The 21,954-nt window shown below is 43.8% G+C and overlaps 4 protein-coding genes across 29 annotated transcripts in view; 2 read left to right on the plus strand and 2 right to left on the minus strand.

Annotated features, from left to right (window-relative positions):
- Window positions 1-3,697, minus strand: part of LOC100118026 (patronin) — a 51,542-nt gene extending 47,845 nt beyond the window's left edge. For 16 of the 24 annotated variants that reach the window (XM_031924219.2, XM_031924227.2, XM_032597534.1 and 13 more), the window contains exons 1-2: window positions 3,280-3,687; window positions 1,371-1,715 (exon numbers count right to left, since the gene is read on the minus strand). In XM_031924219.2, the coding sequence (XP_031780079.1) occupies window positions 1,371-1,610 (240 nt within the window). In that variant the 5' untranslated portion in view covers window positions 1,611-1,715; window positions 3,280-3,687. Of the gene's footprint in view, window positions 1-1,370; window positions 1,716-2,082; window positions 2,425-2,491; window positions 2,582-3,279 lie in introns of those variants that run through there. The other 8 variants (XM_032597538.1, XM_032597535.1, XM_032597533.1 and 5 more) reach the window with 5 other exon arrangements.
- A 765-nt stretch (window positions 3,698-4,462) lies between these two features.
- On the plus strand, window positions 4,463-8,680 carry LOC100117990 (nucleolar protein dao-5). 2 transcript variants are annotated; one of them, XM_008217990.2, is made up of 5 exons: window positions 4,463-4,739; window positions 5,121-6,341; window positions 6,421-6,711; window positions 6,809-6,889; window positions 7,754-8,680. In XM_008217990.2, the coding sequence occupies exons 1-5, from the start codon at window positions 4,635-4,637 to the stop codon at window positions 7,910-7,912; spliced, it is 1,857 nt and encodes a 618-aa protein (XP_008216212.1). In that variant the 5' UTR covers window positions 4,463-4,634; the 3' UTR covers window positions 7,913-8,680. The 2 variants fall into 2 exon arrangements, with proteins under 2 accessions (XP_008216212.1, XP_008216211.1); XM_008217989.2 differs by lacking the exon at window positions 6,809-6,889 and adding an exon at window positions 7,169-7,640.
- Window positions 8,681-8,862: 182 nt separating this feature from the next.
- On the minus strand, window positions 8,863-13,746 carry LOC100678321. 2 transcript variants are annotated; one of them, XM_003424104.5, is made up of 4 exons: window positions 13,468-13,746; window positions 13,098-13,153; window positions 12,410-13,012; window positions 8,863-12,280 (listed from the first exon to the last, which is right to left on the minus strand). In XM_003424104.5, exons 3-4 carry the CDS (start codon window positions 12,998-13,000, stop codon window positions 10,247-10,249), a joined length of 2,625 nt encoding a protein of 874 aa, XP_003424152.1. In that variant the 5' UTR covers window positions 13,001-13,012; window positions 13,098-13,153; window positions 13,468-13,746; the 3' UTR covers window positions 8,863-10,246. The 2 variants fall into 2 exon arrangements, with proteins under 2 accessions (XP_003424152.1, XP_016837836.1); XM_016982347.3 differs by having other exon boundaries at window positions 13,347-13,746.
- A 243-nt stretch (window positions 13,747-13,989) lies between these two features.
- On the plus strand, window positions 13,990-21,620 carry LOC100117918. Its single transcript, XM_001601983.6, has 5 exons — window positions 13,990-14,630; window positions 18,181-18,353; window positions 18,429-18,595; window positions 19,681-19,849; window positions 20,064-21,620. The coding sequence occupies exons 1-5, from the start codon at window positions 14,607-14,609 to the stop codon at window positions 20,269-20,271; spliced, it is 741 nt and encodes a 246-aa protein (XP_001602033.3). The 5' UTR covers window positions 13,990-14,606; the 3' UTR covers window positions 20,272-21,620.
- The last annotated feature ends 334 nt before the right edge of the window (window positions 21,621-21,954 follow it).

The raw sequence follows: 21,954 nt of genomic DNA on the forward strand, positions 1-21,954 counted from the left end.
GTGCGCTGAAGCTGAGCGACTTCTTTTGTTCTCTGGATACTTGGCTTGTGTTCTTCTTTTTTTTTCTTCGTCGCTCAAAGTTTCTGCGTTGATTAGCCTTCGGGCGGACGGTGCGATAAATCAATGTGCGCACTTTGTTCGTAGAAATTTGAGGCGAGAGAACTTTGCATATCTATGAAGGAAGAATTTTTCATGAAAAGCACCTTGATCTGTACGAGTATTGATGATATAGCATCAGGAAGTTTGATAAGTGATATTACCCTGAAGCTGCCATAAATCAAACGTTCGATAACACTCTCTCTGGCATATGCGAGGTTTATTCATACGTTCAATTAATCTTAAAGAGCGAAACTGAAATTGAAACAATCAGTATAGTTCCCAGAGACAAAAGGGCGTTGGACCAGAGATATACAGCCGTAATTACAAATTAATAACGCTTTTAATTACTCTTGTAATGATCCGTCGACGCTGCTATTGAAATAATTGCCACTGCAGGGCGGAAAATCGATGACCACTATACTTACGACGAAATTAATTCATCCTAGAGCTTTTGAAAAATGCACACGATAAAAACTCGTAAAACTATTACGAAGTGTATGCGAACTGCGCTCTATTGCGGCAAGTGTGAAGAAAATGTTTTTAATTCGCGAATAAACGCATCTCTCGTAATAAGATTAGCCGCGACTTTATAGTAGAGTATAAAATGCATCCGAAGCCGATCGAATGTCCACGCGTTAATCCTCTCCGCCTTTTTATTCTGCTCCTCTTAATCAACGTCCTTGACAGCGTCCAGCGTCGATCACATAATTCGATTTTCTTTTCCTCTGGACGTATGCAGCTGCGGATTTATGATTGCGCGCGCTGGGATCATTGATCTGCGACACAATGCGACCGCATCGAGAGTTCATGCTCGATGGCCTAGTTAGGTTCAGCGACGTAAACAATCGGCCATAATCGCGAATTAGATCGGCATTGCCATACAATAATCGTAAGCATGATGATATTGGTGAAAAAATTTTTTGATTGCAGGTGATCGTTATTTATTACTTAAAACACGGTACAGTGCAACTTGAGGTTCGCGTTGCGAAATAGAAATTGTATTAGCAGAAAAGCAATTCTTCAGGGAATTTGTATTTTTGGATAACTATATTAAAATGCTTTTTTATAAGCTAATATCGTTATGAGTCACGATTCAAATTCATTTTGCAGATAAGCATACTGTTATCTTGATGATATTCAAGATATGAGTCAGAAACTAATGCGAATATAAAAGTGAAAGTTATACCGTGAAACGTTGCATAACTTAGAAATTCTCCCAAATTTTATAGAATTTAACTTAATAATAGACAAAATTTAAGGCATGAACTAACCTGGCGAGAGTCGTAGGAATCAGAAGAGTGCTCAGAATCTCCACTGGCAGAGTGTTGATCGCTAGAGACTCCATGTACTTTTCTTCTCTCATCGACAGTATTACGATCCATTTTATTGGAAACATCGACAAATGTATCGGCCACTGGCGCTTTTCTGGTGGGCTGGTGGGCCTGATGTTTAGGACTGCAGTTTCTGTCCTGTGGCTTATTCTTGAAGAGGCGCGATATCGCACTCCACATTCAATGATCACAACATCCACCAGAACAGTCTTAACCAGCCTGGCAAACTGACTGTTTTTTCCATTTTAGCAAACTGCTGAGTTTAACCACGAATTTCACTGAGTCCTAGAAAAAAAGCAAATTAGAGGTTAGCATTCTTCATAGCTCTGGAACAAATTCGTTAAATTTTCAAGACAGATTTTCTCTATACAAAAGTTGGTCTTGTCAAAAGGTTACAAGGACTTTTATTCTACGTTCTTGACCTATTCTGATAACCTAACATAATGCACTTAGTACAGTTTTCATATCACCACTAATTTAAAAATAAACACTTGATGTGTACAATGTTGACTCAAAGACAAGAGCTAATTCATCGAAAACCAAATAATCCTCAAACTTGGTTGGCAGTTGTCATTGATGACTCAATGAAAAAGATTAAGAAATAGAAATAAAAAGTCCAGAAGCACAGGGATTATGATTAAAAATTTCTAACCGATAAATTCTACAGCACAAATCTACAATGCTCGATACTAATTCTGATAGCAATAGAGTCACTGACACTGTGTGCTTCTCACTTTCTCAATTTACAGCACAGCAGTGCCATAATTCCAAAACAAGCGCCAGTAAATAAACAACACCTCTGACAAAACCTCATTTCGCCATCATTCAAACTCATCTCTGCACTTCCTACATAAGTAACACATTAATCGCGAGAGGAGAGTCCCTTGTCCCAGAGAGATATAGCAACGCGCGCACGCATAAACGAAAAACGGAAAATCCACATAGCCGACGAGGACGACGACGAGCAACGACCGGGGGCCGAGAGATGGGTATCGGCGACTGGCTTCCCGGCGACGCGGCTATTTTTACCGTCCAAAAAGGGCAAAACTCGTCGCACTCACACACATGCACACGCACCAGAAGCAGCCAGTCGTCCGGCAAAAAATCCGCACAAGAGCAACGGAGAAGGAAGGAGAGCTGCTGCTACTGCTGGCCATGCACACACATACTTATGCACCGCGAGAGCGAAACTCGTGCGTTTCGCCGAGTAGCGCACTCACACACGGAAGCCTATCGATTTTCGCCCGAAGCCCGAGAGAAAGAGAGAGAGAGAGTGTGTGTAGCGCGACGAAGATTCGGGGAAAAGAGCGGCTGCTGCCCGTAGTCAGCTCATCATGCATCATCGGCTCCGAGGCAGGGAGGGAGGCGTTTCGTGGCTATCCAGGATCGCGACGACGCTCTCTGATGGTTGTAGGAGAGAGAACGAGATAAATAATGAGACAGAGGGAGAGAGAGAGAGCGTACAGTGGCGAAAGCGAGTTTATCGACTGGCGCTTTGACACTCGGCGTATTTATACACGCGACATTATTTTCGCATTGCACGTACATACAACTCATTGTATTTTTGCCTCTTCGCATACTACACACACTGTCGGGGAACGGCGGGCTTCCTTCCGTACACATCTACGTGTGCTTAGGTACATATATGTTATACACACGCTCGCAGAAAAGACACTGCACGGAAAGGAGGGAGAGAGGAAGGAGACGAGGATGATTATGATGAGTAGGATGATGATGATGGGAAAGGCGCACGGGGCTCTCTCACGTACGCGGTACACTCCCCGGATATGCGTGCATCATATTTTCACTGGCATCACTGAAAGTTGTACAGAGCTAGGGAACAGCTTACACGAAGAATCTGGGCGGGCGCGCACACACACGCCACTGCTGCGCACGGGGATGATACGAAGACGTCTTCTCCACTCACTCGGTGTATATTCCTTAAAAGCTGCAGCAACGCAGGAGCCTACTACAGCCAGCAAATCTCGGAATTGGCACGTAGCCGAGGCGGCTCTCCCGAATACACTCGCGCACTAGCTGATATCCTATTCCCTACCGAGAGGACTGCAGGTATACGGTATAAGGTCCGCGAACGCGGCGACGAGGAGTGTGCTCCGCCTGCGCACCACGTCCTTACCGTCGAATTAGCACGACGAACACCTCTCTCGGGAGACCGCTGCGCTGGCTCTTCGTCTCGGAATGTTTTTCGTCTCTGTCTCGAGACCGAGCGATGGTTGGGCCGCTCGACTACTGGGTTCTCTCTCTCTCTCTCTCTCTCTCTCTCTCTCTCTCTCTTTCTCTCTCTAGCTAGTATACTCGCTGATGTGTATTCGCTCGCGGTGCATTCGCGCGCACGAGCGCGACAGTCTGCTACGCGGATTGCCACGGGATGGAGCCAGGTGACGGTTGCTGACCGCCGACGTCATTTATCACTGTCTCGGCCTTTTCGAAATTTACTTTTTTAAGTCGGATCGTCACCTATTGGCTGTTTTAATCATACTTCGAAATAACGCAGCTTCTTCCATGTGCTTTGCTATGGATTTGGGGAAATATTCGATGAGGATAATGCTGACCGTAATTTACGGTGCCATAATTTGCCACTGAGAATGAGAATCGACCTTTTTTCCCTTTTCTATTAATTCGTGTATACGTCTAAAAGATGAAATGTGTTTAAATTTCGGGGGTTAGGCATGCAACGTGGATGAGAATCTGCGAGTTTATTATTAGTTAGTTAGCATTAGTTACGGAGTAAGGCGAAATTGTAAAGTAGCCTTGACTCAATTCACGATCAACATACTTGTCCAGATGAGTTGTCCGCTCTGTTTAAAAACAAATTCGTTGTATTTTTTCATTCAGAAATTAAAAATTTTCTCATTTTTTCACCTGATTAAACTGACCAACAATAATACAAACCGATTTTAATTGAAATAAATTAACGAAAATCGCAGAGAAATCGTCTAGTCTTGCGTCACTGACGGTCCCATACCCACCAAAAATCTCAGCATTACGAACAGACCAACAGGGGTATTTATTGTACAGCCATTATTTCTCGGCGGCGTGCTCGGCAACTCGTCTCTCGCCTCTCGCCTCGTGTTCTCGTGCCTACCCATTCCTTTTTACACGCGTGTTGTAGTAGTGCGGTAGTCCACGGCGTGCGGCTCCGAATTTTCTCCCGAGAGCTCGACAAACGCACGCGTCCTCGACATGGCGAACAACATCGAGGAACAGGGTATCTCCGCCCTCGTCTACGATTATCTTCTCAAGAAGGACTCGGCTCTGGCCAAGGTTTTCCAGAAAAAGACTAACGCGGTGAGTTTTTATTTCGCCACGCCGTGCGAGTCCCGCCATTGCCCGCGACACCACGTGGGCCGCCGTGTCGGCGACTCACATTTTTATGGATTTCGTGTACTTTTTCTATATTCTTCTCACCGAAAAAGCGATTTTTTTATGGGGGTGTGGCTGGGCTTTCGATTTCATGGGAGATATTTCGGTTGGGAAGTGTATTTATCAGGCAATACGAGAGTTTCGAAGATCACGTGCCGCGTTCTTCCGTTTTCAAAATGGAATTCACTCTCTAGTTATTGGTCGATTGCGTTCGATTTTCAAAAAAATAAAAATTAATAAATTTAATTAATGCTTGCTACAATGCTGAATGTTGATTTTGATGAGAAATGATTATATTTCTTTCAGCCTGCCCTGGCCAAAGGTTGCCCGTCAATGTCTGAGGTTTTCCAATTTTACCAGAAGAGCTCCAGCAAAAAGGTCGCAGTTAAGAATGTTAAGCAGAGCAACAGCTCGGATTCCAGCTCTGAGAGTGAGGAGGAAGCTCCTAAGAAAGCTCCTTTGGTCAATGGCAAAGGACCCGTAGTCAAGGCAGCTGCTGCCAAGCCTGTAGCCAAGAAGGCAGAATCATCCTCCGACGACACATCTAGTGAGGATGAAAAGCCAGCACCTAAGGCAGCTGCTAAGGCACCGGCGAAAGCCCCAGTAAAGGCCCCAGTAAAAAAAGAAGAGTCTTCGTCAGATGATGACTCCAGCGAGGAAGACAAACCAGCTGCAAAAGCACCGGTGAAAACACCAGCTAAACCTGTTGCTAAGCCTGCTGCAAAGAAGGAAGAGTCCTCTTCTGATGATTCTTCCAGTGAAGAAGAGAAGCCAGCAGCTAAAGTAGCTCCAGCTAAAGCACCTCTAAAAACCCCAGTTAAGGCGCCAGTAAAGAAAGCCCAGTCTTCATCTGATGATGATTCTTCAGAAGAGGAAACAGCCAAGCCAGCACAGAAGGCTGCTGTGAAACCAGTTCCAGTAGCAGCCAAAAAAGAATCATCTAGTGATGATGATAGCAGTGAGGAAGAGGCTCCGAAAACCAAAGCCACCCCAGCCAAACCTGTACCAGCTAAACCAGCAGCCAAGCCTGTTGCTAAGAAACAGGAATCTTCAAGCGAAGAAGATAGCAGCGACGAGGAACCACCTGCAAAGAAGGCAGCCACCCCAGCTAAACCAGCAGCCAAGCCTGTTGCCAAGAAACAGGAATCTTCAAGCGAAGAAGATAGCAGCGACGAGGAAACACCTGCAAAGAAGGCAGCCACTCCAGCAAAACCAGCAGCCAAGCCTGTTGCTAAGAAACAGGAATCTTCAAGTGAAGAAGATAGCAGCGACGAGGAACCACCTGCAAAGAAGGCAGCCACCCCAGCTAAACCAGCAGCCAAGCCTGTTGCCAAGAAACAGAAATCTTCAAGCGAAGAAGATAGCAGTGATGAGGAACCACCTGCAAAGAAGGTAGCCACCCCAGCTAAATCAGTTGTAAAACCAGCAGCTAAGAAAGAAGAGTCGTCTAGTGATGACGATAGTGATGAATCTGCAGAGACTCCCAAGGTTGTGACCAAGGCTGCCCCTGCTAAGGCTACAAGCACGGTAAAATGATTGAGAATTCATAATAAAAAGCATTTATTTAATCTCAAATTTCCGATATTAATCATTTCAATAATTTTAGCCAAAGGCAGTGAAAAAGGAATCATCGTCGGACGACTCTGACGACTCAGATGAAGACGAGGCTCCCGCGAAGACTCCTGCCAAAGTCAATGTCAAAGCCGCGAAAAAGAAGGAATCTAGCTCCGAAGAGGAGTCGAGTGACGAACAAGAGGCAAAACCAGCTGCACCAGTTAAGCCCGGAAAAAGGAAACATGAAGATGGCGAGGAAGAGGCTGAAGAAACGCCAGCCAAAAAACACGCTAAAAATAATTACAGTAATTTCGTGAAGGGCGGTGTACAGAACGGGGATAAGGTATGATTGATTTTATTTAGAGTTTTGTGATCTTTTATCTAACGTTTTATAGATTCTGAATCAAAATTCAAATATAAAAAAAAAATTGTCTTCGCAGAAAAATACACCCTTCCGGCGTGTGAATGACGAAGAAGTGGAGCTGGATCCAAAGCTGGCAAATAACTCATTTGAGGCAAAGGTAAATGCTCGGAAACAGGAAAAGAGAAACGCAGGTCAATTGCCGACTTTATTGAAAGCTCACATTTTTATTTGAGCTCTTTATAATTTTAAAAGAATATTCGAATATTTAGTACCACGTTGAAAATGTTTCCTTGCATTAACCATTGTTGTTCATTGTGCCCAAAACATAACTCAATAATTACACTTTCAGAATTTATAAATATGCGAAAAAGATTCACAAGAGCTTTCATGCAGAGTGTACGGCGACTGACCTGTGTTTTCTCTTCTGTTCATTTAGGACGGCGAGGAGAACGGCGAGGAAAATGGAGAGGAGAACGGAGGCTTTAAGAAGCACGATAACTTCCGCGGTGGGCGCGGTGGTCGTGGTGGTGGTTTCCGCGGAGGTCGAGGAGGTGGTGGCTTCAGAGGCGGTCGTGACGGTGACAGAGGTGGCTTCCGAGGTGGCTTTAGAGGAGGTCGTGGTGGTGATCGCGGTGGCCGTGGTGGCGGCGGATTCCGAGGCGGTCGTGGTGGCGGCGGTGACAGGGGAGGCCGAGGCGGTTTTGACAACAGAAGATCGTGGGGCGGAAATGACAGGGGAGGTGGTCGTGGTAGGGGCGATGGGTTCAGAAAATCATTTGGCGATGGCGAGGGTGGTCGTGGTGGCTTCAACAACAGGAAGAGCTTTGGAAACGATGCACAACAGCAAAATAAAAAGATCACCTTTGACGATTGAACTTAGATAGACTTTCACATTTATTATTATTTTGGTAAGGATGCGATCACCTTTCAAGCGATTTTATGTTTTCTTTTGTTGTTGGGTGTAACTAAGATGAGATTTGATTTGAATCCTCTATAACTAATTATTTCAATGTATTTACAGAGAGGTGCAAGAGGATCCTGGGGAGAAAAAGCAAATTTGGACTTGAAACACACGCGAGGCAAATCATTCCGCCATGAAAAGACGAAGAAGAAGCGTGGTAGTTACAGAGGTGGACAGATAGACACGAGTATAAACTCTATTAAATTTGACGATTATTAACAGATTTAAATTTTGATGGGATTCGACAAGAGTTTCAGCAAATAGACTTTTATTCAAACGTCATTTAATACATAGACGTATTAAATTATTATGTATTGTACAGAAAGAACGGAAGTTTGAATATTTTTGTTACTATAAAGTTAGCTTACGACTATTGTTAGTGTGCATGGAACACAGGACATTTCCTATTTGAATAGGAAAAGATTTCAGTAATTAAAGAAGCATTGACTTGTCAATTTAATAGGTGCACTTGTTTTCACGTTCCATTTGTTTAAAAGTGTTTATTTAAGTTTAATAGATGAGCTCATTTTGTATAAGTAGGAAGCATAAATACTCTGTTTTTGCTGCACCGTCATTTACACTTTCATACAAATCATTTCAAGATTTTATTATAAAAAAGAGAGTATTTATATGTAAACGCTTTGCTTAGCTTTTAAGTTTTTTTTTATAATAGAAGATTTAAAAGCTGTCAACCATTTCAATTATTCATGAATTTATTGAAAGTTTATGTGATTTACAGAATGATTAATTTCACCACTATTTTTCTTTTTTTTTCTATATATTTGTGAGTTTGCCAAATTTATAAATCCTCATATTTGAAATAGGTTGATCGTAATTTTTTTTTTCATTTTGTATGTTACAAATTGGGAAGTATAAATTTGATAAATTATTTTCCTATCAAATGTAAAGAAAATTTTAATAATTGTATGTATAGATAAGTGCGTAAATAAACTTTAATAATGTCGCATGACATTATAACACAATAAACAATCTTCTTTATATCCTTAATTTTCTTTTACGCATGTGTAAAAGTGTCAAATAATGAAATAAATTCATAAAACAAGTATACCTATGTATGACCACCACTCATACTCAAATATAATCCTTGCTTGGAAAAGAGCATTTTCGTCCATATTAGTACTATTATGTGATAAGTAAAAAACACCATATTCATGCTAAAAATATTTATTAAAAATATTTTATACATATCTAATCGATATACTTGATTAAAATTTAGACTTGATACATTGAAATCGTATTTTTATTTTTTTGGATTACGCGATTCCTTTTTTATGACTTGTATATTTCATTGAATTATAATGCACAAGCCTTAGTAATCGTAATACGTGGGACTATTTTCATACAAAAATATGAAATTTAATTTTTATGATTTCTTATATTATCTAACGTTCGTAAAAAAAGTGTAATCCCATACATAGTTTTTACTTATAAATTGTTTTTTAACATTTTTTATATGCAACGTTCGTTTGCACCAGAAAAAAACTAAAATGTACTTTCATTTAATACTCATTTAAATCCGTCTGCAATAACTTGAATTATTCATTCAAATAGTTCATATGGTTAAGAACGACAAATTTTAGTCATTTAGTGTTATAAATGCATGATTTGAATCCGTATTTGAGACACACTTATCCGTGTCGTAAGTAGTTCTTTCTGGCAGCGTGCTTATCACTTAAGCGTAGCGCTATCCCCATGGAGCCAGAAATAACTGCATACGACACGGATAAGCGTATCTTGACAGATTTGAGGCAGGCAGTGTGCTATAAAATATTGTACGATACGCGTTTCATTAGTGATTTTTTAGTGCCTCTCACGACATAATTCAATTAACAGTGGAACCCACTATAATAGTTTAAAATTTCATTGATAAAAGAAGAATGGAGTACAATTAACAGAAAATAAAGAAAAAAATTACGCCAAGTGGAGTTGCTTTGCGTAATAAAAAGATTAATTTCTATGTATAAGATTTAAGACCCCTGAGATAAGTAAACTAACTTTATAATTGGGCAACTAGTACCACATGAGGAATGATTATTAAATTGTATATTATTAATAATGATAAATGAATTCTAAACTTTAAATTATCATGATTTCTTAAGAAAGTCTCGTCTTGTATCTTGTACAAAATTATCAATTCCAACAAAAAATCATAACTCGAATAAGAAAATAACATATTTCATGACTTCAATTAACAAAGATTTGTTTTTCTTGTCACTGTACAAGAAGCAGATATTTAAAAAAATGTAACACGCCAAAATATATAGGAATCAGAAAAATTCTCCTGTTATCAATGCAAAACGGTTACTTATTCAATAAAACAAAAATCGACAAAAGTAAAAGTCATTTTTCGACATCTGCAAAATTAGACCAATACGCTCTTCGTGCTGCCGAACAGTGTTCAATACACGTGCAAAAGATGATTCTGAACTCGCGTGACACACATTTATGAGAGGATCACCTCTTGGATTAATATTCATAATCCATATTGCGTTACAAAAAATATACTGTACACCACGAGGCTTTTTGACTGTTTTAATGTTTATCACCCGCGAGTTGCGCTTTACGCTTTTTAATTTCATTTAGCAGCCGCAATCGTTTTGACAGTTGCTTAGAGTTCGAGGTGGTGTCTGCTTGTAGCTGAACGGATATCTGAACCCCTTCTTTTTTTACTTCTTCGGTAACCTTGGGCTTTGCATCCTTTCGATATTTATTCAACACATTCGCAATTTTTGTCATTTTATTGGATCTTCCATCTTTATCGTTTGGAAGCGTATTTGTTTTCTTTCGTTCTGGTTTGTTACCGTAATAAACATGGATAGAGTTATCCAATAGAGAGGTGTCAATTTTCAAATTTCCGAAAATATTGTCTTTGTTGCTTGACAATGAATTTAACGAACCGAAGGTGGACGTTTTGCAATCGCTGTCTGTGTTTGAAGAGGCGCTCGCGTCTATACTTGAGTAATAATTATCAGATATTTCCAAGCTACTCTCGGTTGATTTTGATTTATCAAAACAAATTGCTCGATTGCTGTTATTATGACTAGTATATGCTTGAACTTTGCTATCAAATTCAGGATCGTCTACGTTTAATATCCCAGTGGCAATAGCTTTTTGAGCTTCTTTGACCTCCATTAATTTGTTGAAAATACTGGCATATGGAGGAAACCTATCAACGTTTACAATATCAAACTCTTCATCGGAATCTATCATACCTTTATACAAAGCTTCAATATCGACTGGGGTGGTATTTGAATTCGAGATTATGGAATTTTTATTTTCTAAAGTATTAGAATCATCGATTTCTTCAATCGCTAGGGAACTTTTTGTATCATCGTCGTACTTGCAGCTACAAAAAATTGAATGATCATCATCTTCTCTACTTGCAGTATCTTGTAATTTATCAATAACAGTTGGTGTAACATGTTGATAACTTTGAATACGATTTTCCTCGTTATCTTTTGTCACGACTGCTAAGACCTCGTCTTTGCTTGTATTATCAAAGCTTAAATACAAATCTTGACTGGAATTGCTTTCATTATTACGCAAAGAACTGTTTGGATTTACAGTAGTTGACTTTTTAACCGTATAGATATCTAAAGCATCTGTTGTAACTACCTTATTTGTAACTTGATTTGTATCATTGGTTTTTGCATCAACTTGTTCTTCTTCTTTTTTCAAAGGTTTTGCAAAATAGCGCGTGGATACTGCCGTCAAAAATGGCTCAGCTTTAGGAAAAATTTTAATATTTGATATTTCCACTTCATTAGTTTTTTCTGTAAACGCATTTCTGTTAGACATTATAAACTCTCTAGTTTGAATTTCTTTTGTTAGTAATTTTTCGTTTATATTTATGTCATCTTTTTCCTTGATTTTTTCTTCAATTTCGCGTTTTTCATTGTGCACAGGTGAATACTGTGTAGATGTGTTTTTCAACTTATGTTTGAAAAACTCATAATTAAAAATCACAGATTTCTTTGAAACCGAGTCATCGTTATGTCTGGTAGAAGCCCCCAACGATATATCATCTGAATCCATTGAACAATTAAGTTTCGCTTCTTGCATATTTTTTATTTTGTTAAAATATAACTGAGCTCTAGAACTAGGGGATTCTGACTTACTTAATGTTACTAATCCCTTATTAACTTGATGTAAATCTGTTTTAGGAGGAGGAGTTTTTAAAACACTGTTGGTGGAGACATCATTACTATTAAACGTAGATTTTGCTGAAGGTTTCATAAAATTAAACATTTCATCATCATATTCATCAATGCTTCTAGATTTTGATGAAGATTTCCTGAAATATAGTGATTCATCTGAATGCTCATCAATGCATTTTGTTCTTTCGACATCAGGCAAGTTTGGAACTCCTAATGTGCCCAAAGAATCATGAGAATCAAATTCACACAATTCTTTTGATCCATTTAAATTATATCCAGAATGTTTAATAATCGATGCACCAGTGCATTCAACAGTGATTGGCATGTTACGTGAATTTGATTCTTTGCTGGATAATGCTGCTGATTCGTTGATTGGTCTATCGATTAGATCCATCAAATGAACATCCGACTGTAAACATTTAAATGCTTCTCTAATTTTTGGAGTTACTGGTAAAGAATCTTTAGGTTTGCTATTTATCTTTTTTTGCAGTACCCAAATAGGTAGATTCATAGAAAACCTTTTAAAATTATTACGTACCTCATATGTTTTCTTAGATGTAGTAGAGTTTTGCTCAAAATTGAGAAATTCAGGACTCACTTCGGGTTTACGTTTGGAACATTCATTTATTGTAATCACCTTTTCAGCTTTACTCTGGTAAATGTCATTCTTCTTCTTCGAGTGCTCTGAGTTTTTGTTGTCATTTAAGATGGACCAGTCCATTGGCTCCATACGTCCACGACTTTCATAGTAAACTGATTCATTTTTTTTGTTTATAAAAGGACTTTTTAAGTGAAGAACACCTTCCATTGGTACTCTAATGTCTTCATCTGTATCATAAGAGTCAGAGTGTCTTCCATTTTGTAATCGTGGTTCTGAACCATCTGATGAATTTGAACTATCAACTACATTTGAATCAAAAGATTTGTCAAGATTTCTCTGCAATTCTTTGCATTCTCTATCAAACAATTTTTCATTTGCAGTCTTTTCTTTAGATACTTCTGGCGAGCTACTGGAAGTGCTACATGCAGATCTTGCTTGTTTATACTTGTCCAAAATCATTTTTTTTCTTGAAAGAGATGGCGAACTCTCACTCGTACAGCTTGTACTCATATTGTATTGGAGACCCATTTTGCTCGAATCCTAAAATTCCAAGATTGACCTTGAGTGAAACTATTACTCGCGTATGTATGTACGTGCGAAAAAATCACTTATCACTTGATCTTACCTGTTACGAAGACTAGTTGAATGCAGCTTGTAGTGTATTGTAATTCAACTTGACATCTAAAAAATATAATTACGTAATCAGAAAAATAAGGACAAAAAAGCGAGCAAAAACAAAATCGTGAAATGAAGTGCGCTTTATGCCAATTTGAACTCGAGTTACGTTGAAAGAAGTCAAGAAAGCGAAAAAAGCATGCTTGCTAAAAGGATTTGCATATATAAGCTAAGGGACTAAGTACTTGTATATCTTTACCAAGAAATTTTCGGCGATAGCAAGCCCCTTCTGCATTCTCAGAATTGTATCTTGGCAAAATTCCATCGTCGCGCAATGGAATATTTACTTAATTACTTATTATTCATTACTATATACTTACAATTAAAAAAATTCGAGTCTATTACAGCTAGTAGCAGTAGCAGGCACGATTGATCCGAAGATTCGAGACCCGACAGGTTCAGCTCCAAAAAACCATGTGGACCGCACCGAGGATAACATCGCAATCCCACCGGAGTCTTCGATACAATGAGTACGCGAGCAAAGCAAAACAATCAAACAAGTAGCTTCGCGAAGGTTAGGTCACCTCTAAAAAGTCGCATTCCTAGTGCCTTTCGGAAAGGTCATGGGCGTGCTCCTAGTGCCTTTAGGAACGCGTATCAATTTCAAACTGGAACATCTGCATTCTGTTCTGTAAGCACGTGAGTAAGAAATATAAAAACACAACAAATTATAAAATTTAATACAGAACGCATCTGTTTTATGCATGCAGTTGCTATGCAGAAATTACACAAACGTATGCTTATACTCGTTTGATTAAAATCTAGCGTTTCAATGTACAGAGATTAAAACTGCAGTGAATTTTTTTTCCGCTGCAAATACCTCTCTCTCTCTCTCTCTCTCTCTCGCGAATTCCCCAATCGATCGCAGCATCCCACGGAAGTACAAGTATAACAACTCTAGTCAGATCCCCACACGCATTCCGCGGGCTTGATTCGTTTCCAGAGCTGCGGGCGCAAAAGTATACCTCTCGCGTCATGCGCGATAACGAGTTTAGAAAAAAGGAAAAGAACGAGCGTTTAGCACGGCGGGGTCCAACGGGAGCAGCGTGGATGCGGTATAGCTGTGTGTATACGACCGCGTCCCTCTCTCTCTCTCTCTTTCGTGTCGGCGGCAGTCCCGCCGGCCCTCAGCCGGTTCGGTATACGGCGGGGAGCGCCGAGAGCGCGCGCGCCAGCACTTCCTACCCGCCAGTCAACCGCTGGACAGCCACCTGCGAGGTCGTCGCTCCGCTGCGGACTCTTGCCGATAGTACACTTTGCTCGCAGCCATACACAAGACTGCAGTGACATGCAGCCGAGCAGACTCGTGTGACCCAGTTCTTCGCTTCTTCCTTTTCCTCGCACGCGCTCGCGCAGCTTTCTTCTTCTTTGCCCACGAGGGAGCGAGTCTCCTCCTGCATCGGACGTCCTTGTCGAGAGCCAGTGGAAGACACGAGTTCACGAGTTGCGGAGAAGCGACATGACGAGGATAGCGGTCTTCGGGGTGAGTCTCGTTCTCTTTCTTATTCTCATTTCGTCGCTTGATTGTTTACGCTCGAGTTCCGAGAAGCGGGCGAAGATCGAAGCCGGTTTTAGTCATAACGGAATGAATCGGCATCCGATCGAGCGTAATGAAGCTCGTTTTTTTCTCTCTCTCTCTCTCTCTCTGCCCGAAAAAAAATTCCTAACCGATCGTCGACCTTTTTTCTCTCAACGCGGATATCGGTACAGGCCGAATCGTCGAGTTCTACAATAAGTCATACAATGCAGATACACTGTATACCTCGAGTACGTCCCTCTAAACGACTGGCGAAGATGCTATCGCGCGGATAGCCCGCAGCTCATTCCGCAGCGCGTTCCCTCCGCGTCCGATAATCTACTCGTGCGCTCGGCGCAGGTATTATAGGAAGAGAGAGAGCAAGAAAAGCGCTGCTGCAGCCCTCGGCTATACGTGCAGCCAACGCGGAGAGTCGGATAATCCGCGGAGGAATCCGGCTTGCAGGTATGCCAGTTATAAAAGAAAAGCGGATGGAAAACAAAGCCCTACACGCGGCGCCGCCGCGCGATGTTATGAAAGAGCCAATGAAGCGCGGGACGTTCTTGACGGTGTGTGACGCAACTCGATCATCTCGCATATCACGCGCGTCTCGTCTCTCGCTCTCAGCCGAAACGTACCGTTATCGGAGCTGCTGCGTATCCAACAGGGATGAGTCGGTTTTTCGGATGCCTAATGCATTATGCCAGCTGCTATACCGTTAGAGCCACTGCTGCAGACTATGGATGGACCGTGTAAAAGCGTCCGCGTCGCTTCGTGCGTGAAATTGAAACGAGCTTGATATCTGGAATGGACGCGAGAGCTTCTTTCTATTCGTGGCCGGTCGTCTAGTGCGTTTTGTAACTACACGACTGCGTTTTGAATGTTTAATTTCAAAGCTGTCGTCGCTACATTGATAATCGTACAGTTAGCGCGCGCGCGCGCGTGTGTGTGTGTGTAATCATTGGTCTGTCCTCGAGCAGAGAGAAAAAGTCGCCAACATTATAAGTATCTATGATCGAAAAAGCCGCGAGTTCCGTTAAGTTCGGAATAACGTATACGCGGGAAGAGGCGATAATCAGGAGTTAATAATTTTTCACCGCTATACGCGCGCATTTTTGCGCTACTTATGCGCATCCACTTGTTACCTCTCGTGTCTCTACCAATATGCACATCTCGCCATTAGGAAGCGCATTCGACTTCTGGCACTGTTATTTTCGAATTACCGAATGCAGCTTTATTCTGCAATTCGCACGAAGCCGTGTGTTTAGATCCGACGAGTAAAAGTACGAAAGCAGATAATCTCGCGACGATGCGGGTAAGGAGGTAGTTTAATGTTTCGCCTTCGCCTCGTAAACGCGCGGCGTTACGATGTCAAATATAGCTTACACGATTGGCAAAAAGGCTCGGAATATATCCCATAGCGCACGGCGCGAGATCGCACGGCAATTATCCGCAGCGTGACTTGCGTGCGAAAATATCCGCTTCTCGCGTACTTGCTTGCCGAGAGCGGCGTGGCATCTCTGCCGGGTAATGCGCTGTTAAGGTGTTCCGCGCTTCCGTCACCCGGAAAAACTCGATCTTCTCTCGAGCTGCGCTCTCCTATCCTTCCTCGAGGGCGTTGTTGATTACTTACAGCTCGCGCTGCGAAAGCTCAGAAGTGAAAGCCCGCGTAGAAAATTTTTTCCCCTAAAGCCGCGGAGGCGGTGCATTTATTTTACATCCGCTTAATAAACAGCTTGGAGAGCGCGCATCTTCTTTGCTGCTTTTTTTACGCATCCTGCCGCTGCAGTAGCGCGTTGTCTTTATGCCGGTAGGGCGAGTTTTTTTTTTTTTTTTTTTTTTCCAGCGCGAACGAAAGTCCTCCGGTTATAATACTTTCCGTTTTTGGTCTTTCCCCCGTCCGATATTTCAGTAAAGGACGAATTAGGCTTCTTTGGCATCCGCCATACCGATGCGCGCTCACGACCAAGGTCAGTCAGTACGCTTTCTGATCACATAAGCTGCACAATAAGCTGACATGGTTAACTTGATTTTTAGATCAGAGACTAGATTGATCCAGTTCTGTTATACGAACGAAATTCGCGCGCGCACGAATCTGTCAGCAGCGCGGATTTCACGTGGCGGCGGTCCATGACACCTGTTACGGTCAACGACCAGCCTTGCTCTTGCTCAGCTCGCAGCGGCGCTCGCGCAATCCCCTCTGTGTACATACACACACACGCGCGCGCACACACTCGCGCGCGCGCGCGGCGTCGACTTCCAGGAAATCGAGCATTCAAGGCTATGCGTTCTCGCGGCGGCGCGCGGCTCATTGTGGGACGGGATAGTTCTTGACTATGAGCGCATAAATTAACGAAAAGGCTGTTGGCCCGTTTCTTCTTTTGTTGTGTGCGAGCTTCTCTTTTCTTCTTCGAGATAAGCCTTCGAGACTATTAGCGCGTCGGTCGAGGAGCTTGTAATTACTGCTCTAGTTGCCGCCGCCGCTATTAATTGCTTCGTAATCTCGCGTGAATTTCGTATAGGCATTAACATTGCAGACGTCATGGGTCGACGACCTTTCTATGTAGCGAAGAAATCGGATCGAGAGAAAATGATTTCTCCCCGTCGACAGAAAGTGGCCTGCGCCGAGGGACGTGCGAAAATTCGGGCTCTCGATTTTCGGCGGACCGAGTCCGGAAGTATAACCTCGGTGGAACGTGTGCCGAGACTGCTAATTAAAAAAAAAAAAAAAGAAAAGAATCGCCCCCCGAGCCCACGCGCAGTGTACTTATGTGCTTTCACTCGTTTCTCGTGTCGTGCGTTGTCGCTCGCGGCGCGGCCGGGACATAACGGAATTTATGTGGATCGCAACCCAGAAACCCCGAATTATCCACGACAAGTGCATATATCGATTTTTACGCACTCCTCTGACTTTTTCTCCTCTCAACGAGCCAATCTCGCTGATAACTATATTGTGCGCTTGCACACAACGACGAACCGTTATCAAAGTGTGTGTGTGTGTGTGCGTGCGAGCGCAGGGGCATCGTATAAGCTCTCCAAGACACACCGCGAGAGTGGCTCGCTAATGTAATGCATAACGGTAGAATCCGCGGAAATTTAGCATAGGGACGTTGGCTTCCAGCACGGCGGAATTACGCAATTTCGCGACTTGCTTCGCGCGCGCACCAGCATGTATATTGTGTGTGCCTTCTTCGCTCCTCTCTCTATCTCTCTCTCTCTCTCTCTCTCTCACGTCCTCGTACGCCTAAGTGGACTCACTTATACTCGCGGAGAACGCTAACAGTGTCTCGCGTGTCGCGCTTTATAGCCTTGAAAATCCCCGCGTAATTTAGAGCTTCCTTCGCGGATGCGAGGATGCGAGATAGTGATTTCCCTGTTCCTGCGCCAAACGAGCCCAGATTAGCTAGATAGTTTCCTTTATTGAAATAATTCGTCGCGAATCCTTATCGGGGAGTTTGAGCCGCCTGTGCCTCGCGAAAACGAGTTCAGTAAAAAGCGAAAACGCTCTCGTTTGCAGATGACCGGCCGTTGGCTGCGACTAGCCCTGCCGCCGCTGCTGCTGCTGCTGGCGAGCTCGACTCGAGCGGCCAAGAGGTGCGAGGGCTCGGGCAGCGGACTCAAGTACGTCTGGGGCGACGCTCTCAAAGACTCCATGGACTGCCTCGGGCCCAACAACATGCAGTATCCCTCGTAAGTCGATTCCACCGCTTGCTTTATTTGTTGTAAAGGAAGTGTCTAATTTGAAAAAATTCTTGGCCCTTGCAGAGCGGCGATAGCGCGCAACCTGAAGAGCGTCTGGGGCGGCAACAGTCGGACGGCTCGGCACTACCAGCAGCCGCGGACGATAGACCCGGAACTGACGAGGCAGGCGCTGCTCAACAACTACAGAGCGGCGCAGGGCGATTACAGCATAGCCGGCAGCTCTCGATCCGGTAAGGAACGCACACACACACGCACAACCTGCTCACATCCGGCCCGCGGTATGCAGGTCGGAATTTATGCGCAGCCTCCTTGCGAACTTTTTCTCCCTCCTCCAACTCCTCCTCCGCTTTGAGTCGGAGATAATAGAAAGTACACACATGCACACGCGAGCCCTCCGGGCATAGGTGAACTCTGAGAAAGTGGGACTCGAGGTTGCAGATCCGTTTGACCCTGATGTCCCTTAGCTCGCGTTCGCCGCTAATTGCGCGAATAACGAGGAGGTTCAAGTTCAAGTTCCATTCGCGACTCGCGCGGCCCGATGGCGTAACAGTGGGAATTACGCGACGGGTGCAGCGTCAATTGAAAATCCACCAACTGGGCCAAGATCTTGATTGCGCGCGGCGCTGCACTGCACACGGCGTGCAGTTCTCTCTCTCTCTCTCTCTCTCTCTCTCTCTCTCTCCGCGTGTGCGCGCACGTGTCCTTATGACACGAAAACCCGCTTCGCGCGGCCGAGGATGAATTGACCGACCTCGAATTATGTGCGCGGAATCGCCGGCGTAGCAACTATCGTGGGCGCGGAATGGCTTGGAGATTTCATTTTTTTACGCGCGGCGTTCATCCATTAACGACTACCGTTTTTCTAGCGGCGGCTAGAACGCCGATTTACATGATCGGCTCGAACGTTTCAATTAAACGGCTCCAGCTGTCCGTAATCGATGGCTTCATGCCTTGTTGGCTGTCGCGCGCATAAAACCGACGAATGGCTATCCGGATGCCTTATTCGTCAATGATATCTCAACGAACCGATCGGTCACTCTCTCGTGTAATCACAGCTTACGCGCGAAGCGTCTCCCGCGAGTCCCGGCCCAGAAGCCAATACAGTTATCGACTGGCTGCTGCGCGACTGCTGCGGTCGAGTGTATAACGTATAATAACGGGACATACCGGGGAGTCGGCTTTCGAGTGTACAGTCGCCGGCGACGAGGACGAGCAGCTCTCCGCGACTGGTGTTTACCCTGAGATCTTTCCGAGGGCTGCGACGCCGACGCGCGAAATTGACGGATCCTTCAATTTTCTCTCTCCCTGCGCACAGCTCGATCCTTCTCGGCCAAGGACACCTGCGGCTCGCCGTCGAGGCTCTGCAAGACGAGGTACAACACGACGGCGCCGATGTACGGAGTCAGCCTGACCAGCGGCCAGCCGGTCACGATCGTCCAAAAGTTCCCCGACCTCCTGCAGCAGGTCGTCTTCGAGGTTTGCGAGTGAGTATATATATATAAGGTGCTTCTACTCTATATTCACGGGGCTATGTGGCGCAGTAGGTCGAGCGCAGTCTAATCCACTTTTGGGGAATCTGGTTCGGTATTCTATTCGAGCCGCTCCTAAAAATCGGCTTGTCGCCGCCGCGGCTATACCGTTGTATATACTTACGTCGACGCTTTTATCCTCAGGCCAAACTTAACCGCCCTGTTTCAGATCGAAGGAGTGCGACATAGTTCACGGCGAGTGCACGCAGACGTACGTGCCCTACCTCTTCCTGGTGATACCTCTGGGACCCGTGACGCTCACCGGCCAGGACTACGTGCTCGTCGAGAGCGGCTGCGTCTGCAAGCCCAAAAACAGCCTCAACTCGGCCGGCTCCTCCGGCTCCGCCACCGACCTGCTCTCCGTGCCTCCCTTCTAGAGGGCCCGCACTTTTTCCCATTTAGAGCTCCGCGGGCAGATTTTTATTCGGACTTTTCGCTATTTTCACGCGAACCTCTCGGAGGAAGAGGCGCGCCCGCGGGAAAAAAAGCAGTCACGGAATTATATCAGATCGAGAATCAGATCACACAAAACGAGGAAGAGCCAGAAGAATCCGGTCGCTCGAGAGCCGCTTTTTCGCGGGAGAGACTGACGCGAGTCTCTTCTGTCTCTTCTCTTCGCCGGCGCTGCTGCGGCTGACGAGGATTACGATGCCAGGACTGTATTTCCGAGGAGCGATGGACTTTCTTTTTTTTCCTACTGCCAGTCTCACTCTGGCCCAGTGAATCAGCCTGTTTGTGTGTTGCGTGCGTGCGAGTGTTTGTTTTATGCGAGCGACGCCGATCGACGGGCGGGAAGTTCTCCTGTTCTCTCCCATGCAATCGAGTCAGATTTTTCTCCGCACAAATAAATGGCATAAACGCAAACTTGGAAGCGTCATCGCGGGCATTCCTGACTCATCGGCCCCTTTCTTTCTTCCTCCCTTTTACGCGCAGTGCCTTTTTACTTGACCCACAAATATATACGTTTGATCGCGTGTTCGTATATAGGCGGCGCCGATTACCACGACGATGTATATTCTACACGATATATATATATGTAATACGTAAGAGGTATATATCTCTATGCGCGTATGTATAAAATATAACGGTTAAGCAAATTAACGAGTCGAGGAATTTCGTCGATTATAATGTAGGGATCTACACAGGTATCCAGAGCCTTTGATGGGAGAGACGGAGAAAATTTCCCGTTTTTTGCTGGATTCGTTCGAAATTTTTCGACGGAGCGACGTTTTTATTTATGTGTACTTAGATAATTTTTATGTACTGCGAGAGACTAAAGAGTTTACGCTATTAATATTTTCTATGTACATTATCGCAAGACTTTATATTTATGATACGGTTAATTTATAATATCATACGTATAACGCACGTATAGCTTACTTGTCCAATGTGTATCGAGTAAATAATTTTACCGTATTATCAACGATGTAAAGAATGGATTCTGGTTGGAAAGTTTTCCCCATCACCGATACACCTGTGAAATACTTATATACCATACTCAACTCATCGTGACTCACATATATATATATATATATATATATATATATATATATATATAACTCTATTATTTATACATATTATATACCTAATTTATTCGTCCCAACAAAAGTCGCGTACTTACGACATCTAAACTAAATATTAAACTGTAATTGTAAGCGATGTAAATTAATGTTTGTTAGACATTTTTAGATAGCTATTAATGCCAGTTGAATAAATTAATGTTCAATTAAAAGAATAGTACGATCTCGACTTTATCTCGCACCGATACCGATCACACGTACTATAGCTCCGAGGCGGAAGCAGCAGAATATGTGGGACTCGGGGGCGCCCCTGTAAGCACCCGCCGCAGACGGCCGCTGACCCAATGGACCCGTCGCGCGAATTCCGCGGAGCGGCCCGAGCCTGTGGGTACCGTTATCCGCCAGCTCTGCGAGCTCCGAGACCGATCATTCTTGCGCCGCCGAGTGAGCCTGCACATATACATACCTATACATGCAGCTATCAGTGAGAGGCTGTCGCCGACCTCGGCCTTCCCTATTTCAATAGACTGCGGCGAGTGT

This window comes from Nasonia vitripennis, chromosome 2, assembly GCF_009193385.2.
Source record: "Nasonia vitripennis strain AsymCx chromosome 2, Nvit_psr_1.1, whole genome shotgun sequence".
NCBI lineage: Eukaryota > Metazoa > Arthropoda > Insecta > Hymenoptera > Pteromalidae > Nasonia > Nasonia vitripennis.